We start from the raw sequence: 13,388 nt of genomic DNA, 5'->3' as shown, positions 1-13,388 counted from the left end.
TCTCGTGTTTGATCTCACGGACCTGATTGTCACGTCACGGTGATGCACACAGAATGATATCCTACGTATACCCCGCAACCTGTATCAATAGCATACACGCAAGCAGCTGATTGAATGCATGCATCTCTCAGCTAAGTCGCCTCGCCGAGTGAACCCGGCAGTGCAGACAATACATGTCACGGTCCTGCTTTGCCATTTTCACAAGGGAACGATGATCGCATTTGTTGCTTATTCGGAACGTCGCATCGCTGCTCATTACACTTTGTGCCTGAATACTGCACCTACGGGAAGTATGACATCACACCTTTGTTTCTCGGATATCCTCTTCCTGTAGAGATGGTTCATGCTTCCGTATGTCGAAGACTGGCCTGAGGGCCTCCTATCGATGAATACTGAGAAAACGCTACAGCACCTAGAAGCGTGCAATCCTTACCTGGGACTGTCCCTCTTCCGCTCCACGACTAGACAACTCGGCGTCGAACGGGTAGGGCTGCGTGTAGTAACGACGGCTATCATGAGCGAGGAAGATCACGGCACACAATATACTCACCGTGCGATAGCTCAGAGGGGGAGGTATTCTCCGTGATAACCGACGTTCTTGAGATGTGGTTTGCTGTTCGACTTCAAACGAGCCGTCCTCGCTAGTGTGAATGGCGCTGTTGCCGCGTCGCGAGTTCAAGCTGTAGGGTGTCAGAACTTCCATCAGGCTCACTTCGGATGATCTTACATTGCGAGGAAGGAATTCGTGTATACTGTCGCGCAAATAATTCCGTGAGGTCGTGAAAAGAAGCCTGTGAGGAGGGGGATATGCAGAACTCACGTTTGCTGAGGCAAAAGAAAATGCCGATGTATACGAAGCTGTTGGGCATTGTTATGGCCTGGAGCTCCTTCAGTCAAGCTATGTACTCATTAAATTATGGTTTGTCTTACGCATATGACGGCAGATAGAGTGAACAAGCTAGTCGTTAGTACAGTAGCCTGTTAGCTTCAGGTCGCATAAACATAGGTTCAACTCACCTGGTCAGTAAACTCGTATTGATCGAGTATGCGACAACCCTATCGATCAACGTATCTGTCCTACAAGTAAGAGGGACTCGGTATTCCATACCCATTGATTAAAATGATAAGGATAAACGCACTTGTCGAAGCCAGTACGGCTGTTCCACAATATCCAACACAGGCGAGAAGTGATGATACAGTCAACTATCATGCCTGAGCCGAGGGAAGAAACCATGATCCACTGGATAATGACGATGAGCATTTAGCAGTTGATCAAAATTGGTCATGGCACCTCATAGCGTCTGAAGTTCTCGTATGACTTGGCAATGAATCTGATGTGAAACATTCGCAGGTTTTCTGTTAAATATTGAAATGTCTAGCGAGAAATGATATCTCACGAGAGTACCGACACGCCTGATATTACTCAGTCCGGAGCAGCCAGCGATAGAAATTGAATGTACTCACTGATAGACAGGACTTTGGAAAAAATCAATGCAACTCATGAACACGTGTACGCATGCTTTGACGCTCAATGACATACCGGTTCTCAAAACAGCGAATGTTTCCTTTTCTGGGATTAATCGAAAACATAAATGGAGAAGTCACACCCTTCTTACCATGAAGATATAAAGAAGGAGCTTCCTCCCACTGACTTGATGAAAATCAGCATCCATGACCGAAAGTACCGTAGATCACTCTCACGAATGTAGACACGTCTCGCGAAGAACCTAGACCAACTGAGCATTTGACCGGTTTCATGCCAGGGGAACTTACGAGTGCGCTATGAGCGTGATGACACTCTTTTAAAAATATGTAAACACGACCGTGGACGTCATAGAGGCGAAAACGTACGGATACTGCTATTGAGAGCTAGATACAGGAGTGGTCTCCATGAGTAGTAGAAGGGATAGCATGTGAGGATCTTACACGCAAGCTCCTACAAAATAAAAGTCAACCCAGAAAAGTTCTAACATCCTTCCCACGTACCATATCCCGTAAGTTAATGCTTCAGGATTGAAGTAGTCAGAAACCATGTATGTATAGCTTCGCGTCCGATGAGCCGATTATTATTGTTCATGTTTATCCACGCACCATATGTTCATTATGCAAAGAGTGTGAAAAGTCTCCAATATCCTACAATATACGTTAGACTCTCTACGTTTCGATTGTGCATTTGATGTCTACCAAACAGAGCCGACCTGATGTTGCAGAGTTTGTGAAGTTGTCAAGGCCAGAATTCGCGAAAGTATTCATACGTACCAGGAACTTGGTGATCTTGCCGTCGTGAGGATACATCTGGAAGTATCGGTACGCCTGATGACAAACCAGTCCATGTAACCTTTATCGACGAATTGGCAAACTTGCGATCGATAAGCTATATTTATGAACGGTGACTCACGCGGCTGCACAATAACATCCTATCAAGAGCGCTCCTAGGGTGTTGTCCATCGCTGGCAGCACGGGGATGGTTGGCTGCGGCATATCGCTGGGGCCAGGGACCGCGGTTGAGGACATGTTCGTGTACAGTGGAAGGGAAAGGGGAAAGAGGGATCGGAGGCGCCTGCATACGGCCCGAAGGTGCTCTATATTCGTCAGTCCGAATACCGCCTGAGTAGCATTAAGCCGCAGGAAATGTAGAATGCCGTAAAGCGATGTACCGATGAGATGCAGATGGCGAATCAAGTGATGTTTGAGTTGCTGTACAGAATACCCACAGGTTCTATACCAAACAGATTGCGCTGAGTATACTTATGCCGTGCTGCCACAAGTACCTTCGTTTCCGACGGATCTATATCAACATTGGGTCAGATATCTGCTGCTTTAGATGTAGTTCCTGTTTGGAAACTTGACCGGCAGCCGATAAGTACCCTCAAACGCCAGAAGGTTGACGAACCGCGACAACGTACACATATACTAGTGTGACTGTGTGGTTTGATGTATCATCGCTATTAGTTTTCCAGTACGTCTGAAACAGGAGGACTTCAGTATGAATGTCTCATGATTCACAACGCTAACCTTTGCCACGGAAAGTAGGCGCGTGTAGATGGACCAAAGATGGACGCCCACAAAAACCCAGTATGTCCTAAAAGGTATCAACTTCACACGATGGACTCAGCCGCCGCAGCCTCGGCCTCAAGCGTCGGACTTGGAACTTTGTTTGCTTGAGTCATCAAGGCCTCAGTCACAGGCCCGGGATATCGATAGTATCACGCATACCGACAGACTTTATGTCCTACGGAAAGAGGGGACTAGGTGGGAAGACCTCTCTACTGGCTGAAGATGCTGATTGATTCTGAGACCAGCTAGGGCAGGGGCACTGTTAAGGGCACTACCAGGATGCGATCAAGGTCGATGAGATGCCACCACAACTGCAATTATTCGGTACATCAGATCACATGGCCACTATCCTTTTCGTAGGTCAGAACACGAGTTGAATCCAAACCTATGCCCTACCTGTGATGAGCGCTTCTGAATCCATATATATAGTATCGTTGGGTTATTCTCGGTAGGGGACCATAACCCATCTTTTCCGCTATGGTTATCGCGCTTGAAGAGACCTTGGCCGTGACATTACCTAACCTGAACTCGACTATGGGCGCTTTGTTGGTGGGAAGCTTCCTTGCGACTTTGTAGGCTCCACATCCGTATTCCTTGTACTTGAATATTCTCTGAACGGGTTCCGAAACTAGACTCTACGGAATAACATCGCATCAGTTCTTCCGGTACTTCCGCATGTATCCGCGAGACGAAGTTTCTCTGAAGGCCATGGTAAGCTGAAAATTTCCCGATATTAGGCTGAAGAGCCGATTTGACGTGGGTACCTGAGTAGGTTGGAGGACTTTGGTGCGTACATTGCAAGTTACAAGACTGAGAAGAGATACCTGACATACTTTAAGGTTTCTTGATTCTGTACATTTGATATTCTTTATGCACACTTGGTGAGTAGATATTTACCAACTACTTGAGAAACCAAATCTCTAAACATTGGTGGTGAAGTTACCACTACTTGGTCACCCACTATCTACAGCCGACGACTCTTGAACATGATGTATGGTGAGAGATTTCTTTACGATTGCTTTCGGCACCGCTCAATGTACATTTGTAGGTCGTTACAGGTACGCTATAAGTTTTCAACCAAGCGAAGTTAGGTATAATAAATGAGTGCAGGTAGCAGTCACTATAACAGTAAGTGTACGGCCTCGGTCTTGTATTATGACGTTCATAGTCACAGGCAGTCATTACTCTCATAACCCACTGGTGAGCCCTACGTGTTCGCATTGTGGTATGATACTAACTCAATCAAGCTTCTTTGCTCAGCGTATATATCACTGTAAGTTAGAAAAGCGAAACTCCCGTAACGCCGTTGACTTAGCCGTTCAGTGAATGGAGGAAATTGGATTTTCCCTTCGATCTTGGTAAGTATTCTATACATCGTTACTTTTTTGGTATAATCGTCTGACAGTGTACAGACAGTTGCTGCAATAGTGCGACTAGGTAAATACTCATGTTACCTGTTATTCTCTCCCTTATCGTTCCTCCTTCTGAATTGACAAGGTTTTGCCGTCGGTATGTTATATACAGCTTCGTCGTCTACTTTTGTGCTAATGATGTCAATTAGCTGTGACCGTATCGTCAGTCTCTGCTTCGGGAAAAGAACCCGGTATACTTCTCTAACTCTTGTCTCCATAGGTTCTCGCGTTTTCTGGAGCTAGCAACGTCACTATCGGTAAGTTGCCTAATTTCGCGAACTTCGACTGATTATTGACTCAGACCGATACAATAGTGGTTGGTATGCGCAGCTCTTGGTAGTGCCGCAATCTCGGATACAATACTCTCAGTCGCATTGTGCTATTACCTGCGAAACCAAAAGAACAATTTCTTTATGTAAGATACTTTCATATCGGTAAGATTGTGGTGGTATTTAAATACTGATTTGTTCCAGACTTCCCTTTTCCGTCGATAAAGCAACAGTTTGTCTGATAAATACAGGTGTCCTCACAAGGTTTGTTGCATACTATTGCATAGAGAATATCTCTGCTTATACGAAACCCAGCATTCTGATAGTTGCAGACGTGATTTGTGTAAGTCGTTTTTTCCCTTTGAAAAGTCAAAATTTGTGCCGGACCCACGACGCTGAAATATTGGTAGGCGGCCAGTATGCCTCACAACTTGATATATCTCGGGCTGTACTTTGTAGTCAGCAAACGTGAGAACTGTCGTATTTGTTTGCTCAGTCCTTCGCTGAGAACTAATTATAGTGTATGCGAACACACTCATGGCAGTGTAAGGATTTATAGGGTTTTCTTGCAATGGCCAACTACACGCTCAACTTTTGTTTCACAGTCTCAACGCCAGACGAAGTGGAATTGAAGCTTGCGAAGCTGGATGCTTTGATCTTGCAAAGCAGGTCCGCCGACGCGAGACCGGACTTGTGCAACTATCGGAGTTGCGGGCCGCACCACGCTTGTCTAAGGCAGGTCTCCATCGCTTACAAGTTCAGAGTCTTTGTCTTATGAGTTTCCACAGGTCCCTGACCATCCTAGTTTTACGATTGAAATTTCGCAACACGTATAGTTCATACGCGGTTCCATGTAGCTTGGCAGAAAATGAGCCTGCGATCGAACATGATACCGAACTTCAAGACCATCATCCCGCCCATCTCACATAGCGTGGGTGTGGGACGTTAACCATATTAAAGACTGCGAGACACAAGCCAGTACTTCGTAATGTTAACCGAGACAATGGACACTAGCCTCTATTTCGCCCATGCTGTGATCGCGCACGGCTTTACGCTGTTATTGTGCAGCACAAACATGATTGATGCATCACATTTACAGGAAGTCATCTCCTACACGTGCTACAACATTTATTTTTGTACTCGTATGTCAGCCATTCTGATGCCTAGCCCATCCTAGGTCTCTGGTTCACCCCTCCGTACAGCCTTCTTCTCCCACGTCTCCCCGACATACATCCTGCGTGGAGCATCGTACTGCGGGAAGTACCTGTATACGAGCACGTGGTCCTCGGGATACGAACGCAGCTCCGCCTCGATAATGGGCGCGGCTGCGTCACGCTCCGCGGGCGATACGGCCGTCAGATCGCTGACGGTGGCCCGGTCGACAAAGACAGGGCCGCGCGCACCCGGGGTGAGGTACCATACGGGCGGGGGGATGTCCGTAATATGGTCTTCAACGTGGAAAACCGCCTGCGGCTGGTATGCCGACGCATCCGCAGAAACAGCCGCAGGGGGAGATGGGACAATATTGATGTCGACATACCCTTCATACATGGTTCTATTCTTGGGTGTAACCTTTCTGTCCCAAGGCGTCCATTCATATTCATCGACCTCTGCGAAGAAGGGGTATGTGGATACTTGTACCGTGTTAGGCTGGATAGAGGGGTCATCTCGCTCTGCGATCGTGATTTGAAACCTGATCTGTTGAGCGAAGGTCGACCAGTGCGTCGCAAAATTGGGCATGGACTGATTGGAGATACTGATGGGAATAGAAACGGAAGTAGAGGAGGTGGTGACAACTACCCCTGCAGCTACCTGCTCGGTACTGGCGGGCGGAAGATAGGTAGGTTCGATGGGATCATAATCCCAGCGAGGGAATTTGTGCCGCTGGTACGCATCTTCCACCGCTTTCTTTACAGCATCTTGTTGAGTGCTAAAATCATGGGTAAGAGTGACGCCACTCCCGTGCTCTGTCGTGTCATGCTTCGCTAACATCAACGTGTGAAAGTAACCATCCATACTTGCATTCGTTGCAGGACCCGTCCTATGAAGAACGGCAGTCGCGTTTTCTGTACTCCCTAAGTGCTATCGGTAAAGTGGAACGACTGAATTAGGTTGGGATAAGGTACCTTGCATGTAAGTCCGACCGCTAGGAAGGGTGAGTTCGACAGAGTACATAGCGTTCGAATTGCTGCATCTGGGTTGACAGGAATCGCGAACCTCAACAGCAATAATCTCGGCGACCGATGGCTTTTCAGCAACGTCAATGACAGGTTGGAAAGCAGTGAAACCGGCGGGGACTTCAGTTCTAGTCCCGTTGATCATAATAACTTCCACAACGTATTCGTAGGCGAATTCTAAATTCGTCACCTAAACAGAGTCAGCTTCATAATACAACAAAGATTTCAGACTCGTACGCACGTCACCTAGTTTCGCGTTATTCATCAAAGACGTTTGCCCCATAGTAAGTGAAGGAACAGGTGGGAAGTTGGTGTTCGGTACCGAGACGGCAAAACTGGTTTCGAGATGGCTGAGAGTACATAAGTGAGCATCCCTTTTCTTCTACTTTGTCTGCCAGTACGTCACTCACTCAAAAACCAGCTCGTTCGCTTGAGATATCTGAGACGGATATAACGGCCGCCTGATGTCAAATAGCACCAGCTCGTCTTCAGATACGTCCCAGAGAGTTTGGTTGGAGTATGCCTTCAGGTACTCCACTTGCGCTTCACTAGGCCCAAATAAATTACGGTGGTGGGATAGGTGAACCTCCCACAGTGAGGCCGGCTCCATCCCCCACCTCGGAGAAAAGTGGGTGGTGTTGCGAGGGGGCTGATCAGGTAAAACCTCACCTTCGCGTCTACACACATAGGTCCATAAGTATGAAAAATAGCCGAGGCGTGTTTGTGCTTACACTCTTTTAGCAAATCGGCGTTCTTTGTATCGCAGGCCAAGGTCGACACTTTCAACTTCGCAGTGCCCCTTGGCTTGAACTCGCACATCGCCTTGTATGATGGAGTTGGGCGCCAGGTCAGGCGCACGAACCCATGCCTTGAAAGTGCAATTATCGGGGGAGTCGTCTGGTAGGGACGCTGCGACCTGTAGAGCCAGTGTGGCGGTTGCCAGCAAGGTAGTAAATGCTCTCTGGTACATGATGATTGTGAACGTAATGAGGAGGTGACAGGCTCTTCGACAGGCTGTTATATCTTTGGTTCAGGGCGCCTATCAACACAGCAAGATGTATGCCGGCACCACGACAAGATGCCGGCTGCATGGCAATAAGTCCAGTTACCTATGGATCCATCAATGTGCCTCAAACAAGTTACAAAGTCACGAGCGGAGTACGAGCTATACAAATGTATCTCAAGTAGCCCATAGCTACATTCTAACAGCAGTATAGTAGTTGGGCGGCATTGTGCTACCAGAGAGGAGTGGCGTCGAGGGTTAGATCAAGTCCGTGGTCGTTAGCAACAACATCACTAAATCGGGGGAAATTTTTCGGGGCATAATGGAGACTATGAGTATTATAAGATGACCGTTAATATAATTGTGTATGATCGTAATTGGCGACGATTCAACATCGTTTAAGTGTTAGCCCACTATCTGATAACGGGATTATCGTATCGTAGGGATCTTATCATTAAGTACCATATGGCAGTGAGCTTACCATGGACCAAAATTCGAGATAAAATTTATCGCGATATGTTGAAGCATAATAATCCGAATGTCATGTCAAATGTAATATGAACATTCGATTATAAGAAACTGTTCATAAACCGGTTAGCTACTATCGGAAGGCTACAATGCATCAAAATTTCAAGCTCAGCCTTGTCAGTGATTGCTTCGTCCTCATCCAAGAAATCTCCCTCATTTACCTGTTCTGCAGTATCCATACATCACTTTCCACCCAAACCTCCCTCGCCACCCTTTCTCTCCCTGGCAGCGTGTGGACTACACCCTGCTGTGCTGTAAGTGACACGCGTGAGGAGCCGTCACGTGATTATGTCGCAAGATTCCGTATAACTACATAGTACATCAGCCTCTGTCCGTACTCTGTACAATTACTTGTGTCTCGCTTTAATTCATTTGTTTTCTCAACCTCTTGTTCCTCCGCTCGTCTATCTCCTCTGCTCCTTTATCATCCTCACCCTCTTTGTTGTCACCAGCCCAATCCACCCTCGCCCTCGACGTCCTCCTCGCCGTACCCGAGCACACAGGCCATGCAACCAGCCACGCGCTCGTCTACCACGCCCTGGACTCGTCCCGCGTGCGCGTCGAGCCCACTAGGCGCTTCGTCCTCCTCGAGAGCTGGACCCTCGCCTTCTCCCCTGACTCTGCGTCTTCCTCACCATCTATATCCGCAGCCAGCTCCACGGCATCATCCAGCTCGGCGAGAACAGGAGACACGAGCACGACCTCGAGCGTATACGAGACCGAGGGAGGCGGGTCGGCGGCTGGTGGTACGGAGGGAGGTGCGGTGGCTCCGTCGACGACGTACAAGCACTACATTCCGCTCTTCAGGAGCCTGTACACGCTGTTGCGCATTCTCCCTGCCTGGCGCTTCTGCAAGCTGCTTCGCGGGCGACGCATGCCTGGGCCTAATAGGAGCTGCTCTCGTATATTGCTCATACTGTACTCACCCTTTGCAGATGCTAGCCTCAATAGATTCTCTTATATACTGTATTGTCTGCTGTAGAGTGTACTGTATTAATTGCAATGAATTTCTTGGTATTGAAAACCTCGTCGTGATTGCAAGTCGTTATAATGCACCTGTTGTGAGTTATAATAGCTGTGAGTACCATATGTTATTATCATGCCGTATCTGCTAATGATAACACGCCCCTTCGAGTAGATAATAGATTCTTTGCTATGATCATATCCCTGTGATCTTTCCTGTATGCTAAAAACGGACTTTACATGCTACTCGTGTCGGAGTCTCACCATTTCCCCGGTGTATGTTTGTCATGATCTGTGATGTCGGTCAAGGTCATTTACTTATCATTCATCCCCTCATTTAGTGATGAAGCACAGGCTGATGGTCTCTATCAGGGACTAGTACCGGTACTAATTTTGGTGTGATCAGTGACTCACTCCCACTACCCAGAGTGTCTTGATCTCGTCCCGTGAAACTTTCATGCTCACATACATCGCAAGTACGTACTGTCTCGAAGCTAGTCATCAGAGTAACTTACATTGTATCTAGCGCTCATCACATTGATCCGCCCAAATATTACATCTCGTACCTAAACTCAGAACTCATACTATCCATCCCATTCCATCATTTCTCACTCCTCTCCCCTTCACATGGTATTGAAACGACACCATTGACGAGTCGCTCGGATTCATCCTTATTCTCCAGGGTCTTATCCTTCCCCAGAACCTTTTTCTCCCACGTCTCCCCGACATACATCCTTCACGGATAGTCATACTGCGGGAAATACCTATGCACGTGCACCTCGTCCTCGGGGTATGAATGCAGCTTCGCATCTATCACGGGAGCAAGCGCATCCCGCTCAGCAGGCAGTTTTGTCAAGAGGTCGTCCACAGACGAGCGGTCCACAAAGACAGGGCTGCGAGCACCCGGGGTGAGGTACCAGACGGGCGGAGGCATGTCAGTTGCGGTGTTGCCAACATTGAAGATCTGCTGCTCTTGTCCTGCACTGGCCGATGGGCTCGCCTTGCCCGCGATGGGAGCTGAATCGGAAGGAGATATCGGCACAACGACCACTGGCACCTCTGTGATCCCTGTGTACGACGTCCTCTTCGTCGGTGGAACATCCGACGCAGGTTTTGTGCTCCACGGTGTCCACTCGTAGTCGTCATCGTCTACAAAGAACGGCATATAGGGCGACCCCGCTCGCCTTGGTGAAGGTGCGTCGTTGTTGGGCTCTGCGATCGTGAGAGAAATACCGAGGCGGTGCCCGAACGTTGACCATCGCGTCTCGAAGTCGGGCATCGCCCGAGAATTAACAGCTATGGGGATTGTAATTGGGACGGAAGACGTCCTGATTATAGCCCCGGTGGCGATCTCCTCAGGAGTAGCGGACGGCAGGATGAATGGTCCCCTGGGCTTAGGGTAGAAGCGGTACTGAGGGAGAGCGCTCGGGTCTTCAGGCTCTTCGGCGGCGGTGGCGGCAGTGGCGCGGAGCTGCGCTCTCAAGTCCTGTGCTGGCTGGATGCGATTCACGCGGTTATGCTCATTGCCCTTCGCTCCCATGAAAAGATCGACGCGCGCTTCGAGACTTGTACCCGTTGCCGGGCCCATTCTGTGGATGACGGCAGTCACGTTCGTGGTGCTCCCTAAAAACGACGCCTGCGTGAGCTACGGCTGAGTCAGAATACGCAAACATAATATTACCTTGAGTCAGCGTGCGCCCTTCAGGAAGCGTGATCTCGACTGTGTATGTGATATTTGTATCATCTGACTTGTCAGAGATCCCGTCGCGTAGTTTCATGTTGACTGTCTCTGTTATCGGTGTTCCTTCTGATGCCTCGATGATCGGCTGAAAGGCTGTAATCCCGGCAGGTACTTCCACCTTGCTTCCATTGGTCGTGGTGATCTCCACAAAGTAGTCGTAAACGTATTCTGAATACTTCATCTAACCTGGAGTCAGTATGCGACACAAGCCCTCAAGATAGTGTCATACGCACTTCGCCAAGCTTTGCCTGAGATGACATGAACCCACGCTCGGCAAACGCCGGAGCAGGTGGGAAGTTTGTGTTCGGGACCAGGATGGAAAACCTCTCCTCGAGTTTGCTGAAGACACGGTAATCCAATGATTCGAAGTTGTTTCTATTTGTTCCAGATCTGAGCAACTGACTTACCTAAACAACTCAAAGTTAACGCCGGGTCGCTGGGCCAGGTTTACCGGATGTCTGATATCGAACAGTACTAGCTCTTCCTCAGACACGTCCCAAAGTGTCTGGTTCAAATACGCCTTTAGATACTCTGTATGGGCCTCGCCAGGGTTGAACCATTCCGAGTGCGTTGGCAGCTCCCATGGCGATACTGGCATAGCACCTAGGTTCTTAGTTCTTGGACCTTGACCAGGATGACTGGGCAAAACCTCGCCTTCGCGCCTGAAGTAACATCATGTAAAGCATGTTCACTAGACATACAACGTCGACACGTACACCGTCTTAACGAAGCGACGTTCTTTGTAGCGCAGTCCGACGTTGATAGCTTCAACTTCGTAGGACCTAGCTGCCTTTACGCGTACGTCGCCAGTCACGATGGTGTTTGGCGCCAGGTCAGGAGCACGAACCCATGCTTTGAAAGTGCAGTCGCTGGGGGGTTCGGGCTGCACTGATGTTGCAGCTTGAGAGGCGAGGCCGGCAACTGCGAGTAAGGAGGCAAACCCCTTGGGAAACATGGTGTGGTGGGTGTGATGGGGGAGTGGGGAGCATAATGCGCATCCGTTCAACGGGTGGTTTTATGGATTCGGAGCACAGGTCAGTCACAGGTCTAGCCAATCGCCTGTAACAACGGCGCCTAAACTTCATATCGGCCCTTTCCAAGGATGCCGGGAGCCAGCCACGCTGGACATCATCCAGTGAAGAGGTTCGTGGCAGATACTAGCTCGGAGTCGCACTTATGCCGTGAAGGGCTTCGACGTGTGCTAGTAGTAGATACGCAGAAGGGAAGAATGAAGCGTTGAAGGCTCTTTGTAGTGACTCACGTGCGCATTGGGCATGTTGCTGTGTTGCTCTCAAGCACTCCGCTATCCGTGAGAATCGGTGAGATGGACGCTTCTAACAAGAAGAGAGTACCAAGTGAGCACGAATGCATGCGGATCGCGTACAGGAAATGGGCGAGACCAAGGTATCAGACAGCAGATCCCGTGCGAGTCGGAGCCAGAAAGCTAGCGGCGAAACTTGGCGGGGGACAGAGGTACGATTTCCCACCCCTGATGAGGCCTGATACATAATCTGGACTCACCGAAGTCTACATATTGAACATCCATGAAATCTACGCATATAAAGTTACAGCATCCCAGCTTTCATACGAGCTCAAACTGAGATCCACTGTGTTGCTAGCTCCATCCCATTCCATCTGATCCATGTTATATGCGTGTTCCTTCAAAGAGCAACGCCGTGCAATCACAACACAGGATATAGCTACGTGATGAATGCTCCCAAAGCAGCTGTACCTAAGGCGCTTCATGCCGAGCGGATGCCGGGTAGTCGAGCGATCTGCGAGTGGTTCAACTGCGTATACAATGATGGCGGGCTATGCTAGTTCTTGTCCAACTTTTTGATATCCATCGAGTTAGCAGTCCTATTGTCATGGTCACCTAGGAAGCAATGGTGGATGTGCATTTCGCATCAAGGTGCGGCAAGTGAAAGTGGGCTAGGGCAGATAGGTCATACGGAGGGGTTGGCGAGCCGGAGGCGAGCCGAGAAGCTCCCAAGGGGTCGGGGCTCCGGAAGCCCCAAAAATGGCAAGGAGGCGGCGACTCAGGAGGTGTCACGTGACGCGCTCTGGCTCGCTTGGCGGAAGGACTTAGGTGCTTCGGAGGCCGACCGTCCAAATATGGTAATAAACCTACTTGACCGATTATGACCGAATGGACCGAATGGACCGAAATTAGGTGGACCCCTCCGTATGGCGTAGCTGCTCTTCGGAGGCCGACCGTCCAAATATGGTAATAAACCT

General features: G+C 49.1%; 3 protein-coding genes across 3 annotated transcripts; 1 reads left to right on the top strand and 2 right to left on the bottom strand.

Annotated features, from left to right (window-relative positions):
- Positions 1–233: 233 nt before the first annotated feature.
- Positions 234–2,945, bottom strand: CONPUDRAFT_147705 (uncharacterized protein). Its single transcript, XM_007777160.1, has 25 exons — positions 2,907–2,945; positions 2,772–2,844; positions 2,658–2,719; positions 2,399–2,607; positions 2,260–2,338; positions 2,185–2,198; positions 2,092–2,133; positions 1,987–2,043; positions 1,927–1,936; positions 1,852–1,869; positions 1,774–1,799; positions 1,702–1,727; positions 1,617–1,651; positions 1,541–1,565; positions 1,465–1,476; positions 1,398–1,413; positions 1,292–1,331; positions 1,140–1,240; positions 1,018–1,077; positions 931–958; positions 821–878; positions 728–752; positions 551–680; positions 434–490; positions 234–379 (listed from the first exon to the last, which is right to left on the bottom strand). The coding sequence occupies exons 4-25, from the start codon at positions 2,512–2,514 to the stop codon at positions 299–301; spliced, it is 1,056 nt and encodes a 351-aa protein (XP_007775350.1). The 5' UTR covers positions 2,515–2,607; positions 2,658–2,719; positions 2,772–2,844; positions 2,907–2,945; the 3' UTR covers positions 234–298.
- Positions 2,946–3,534: 589 nt separating this feature from the next.
- Positions 3,535–5,668, top strand: CONPUDRAFT_78001 (uncharacterized protein; the record flags this gene model as incomplete). The annotated part of the gene is made up of 16 exons (XM_007777159.1): positions 3,535–3,629; positions 3,690–3,768; positions 3,830–3,843; positions 4,106–4,115; positions 4,168–4,185; positions 4,226–4,257; positions 4,305–4,330; positions 4,381–4,415; positions 4,555–4,566; positions 4,690–4,726; positions 4,800–4,884; positions 4,943–5,002; positions 5,054–5,081; positions 5,149–5,206; positions 5,344–5,407; positions 5,596–5,668. The coding sequence occupies 16 exons, from the start codon at positions 3,535–3,537 to the stop codon at positions 5,666–5,668; spliced, it is 726 nt and encodes a 241-aa protein (XP_007775349.1).
- Positions 5,669–8,974: 3,306 nt separating this feature from the next.
- CONPUDRAFT_160032 (uncharacterized protein) lies at positions 8,975–12,105 on the bottom strand (the record flags this gene model as incomplete). The annotated part of the gene is made up of 6 exons (XM_007777158.1): positions 8,975–9,235; positions 10,188–11,032; positions 11,091–11,331; positions 11,384–11,489; positions 11,558–11,812; positions 11,867–12,105. The coding sequence occupies 6 exons, from the start codon at positions 12,103–12,105 to the stop codon at positions 8,975–8,977; spliced, it is 1,947 nt and encodes a 648-aa protein (XP_007775348.1).
- Between the last annotated feature and the right edge of the window lie 1,283 nt (positions 12,106–13,388).

This window comes from Coniophora puteana (genome assembly GCF_000271625.1).
Source record: "Coniophora puteana RWD-64-598 SS2 unplaced genomic scaffold CONPUscaffold_20, whole genome shotgun sequence".
NCBI lineage: Eukaryota > Fungi > Basidiomycota > Agaricomycetes > Boletales > Coniophoraceae > Coniophora > Coniophora puteana.
The sequence above is the reverse complement of the archived record's forward strand: the minus strand, read 5'-3'. Positions and strand labels throughout refer to the sequence as shown.

Coding starts and splice junctions, on each gene's coding strand:
- CONPUDRAFT_147705 (XM_007777160.1), bottom strand. CDS start 2,514: ATGTCCTCAACCGCGGTCCCTGGCCCCAGCGATATGCCGCAGCCAACC. Junction 753..820: donor TTTCTTTTGCCTCAGCAAAC/GTGAGTTCTGCA, acceptor TTTGCGCGACAG/TATACACGAATTCCTTCCTC. Junction 681..727: donor ACGAATTCCTTCCTCGCAAT/GTAAGATCATCC, acceptor GACACCCTACAG/CTTGAACTCGCGACGCGGCA.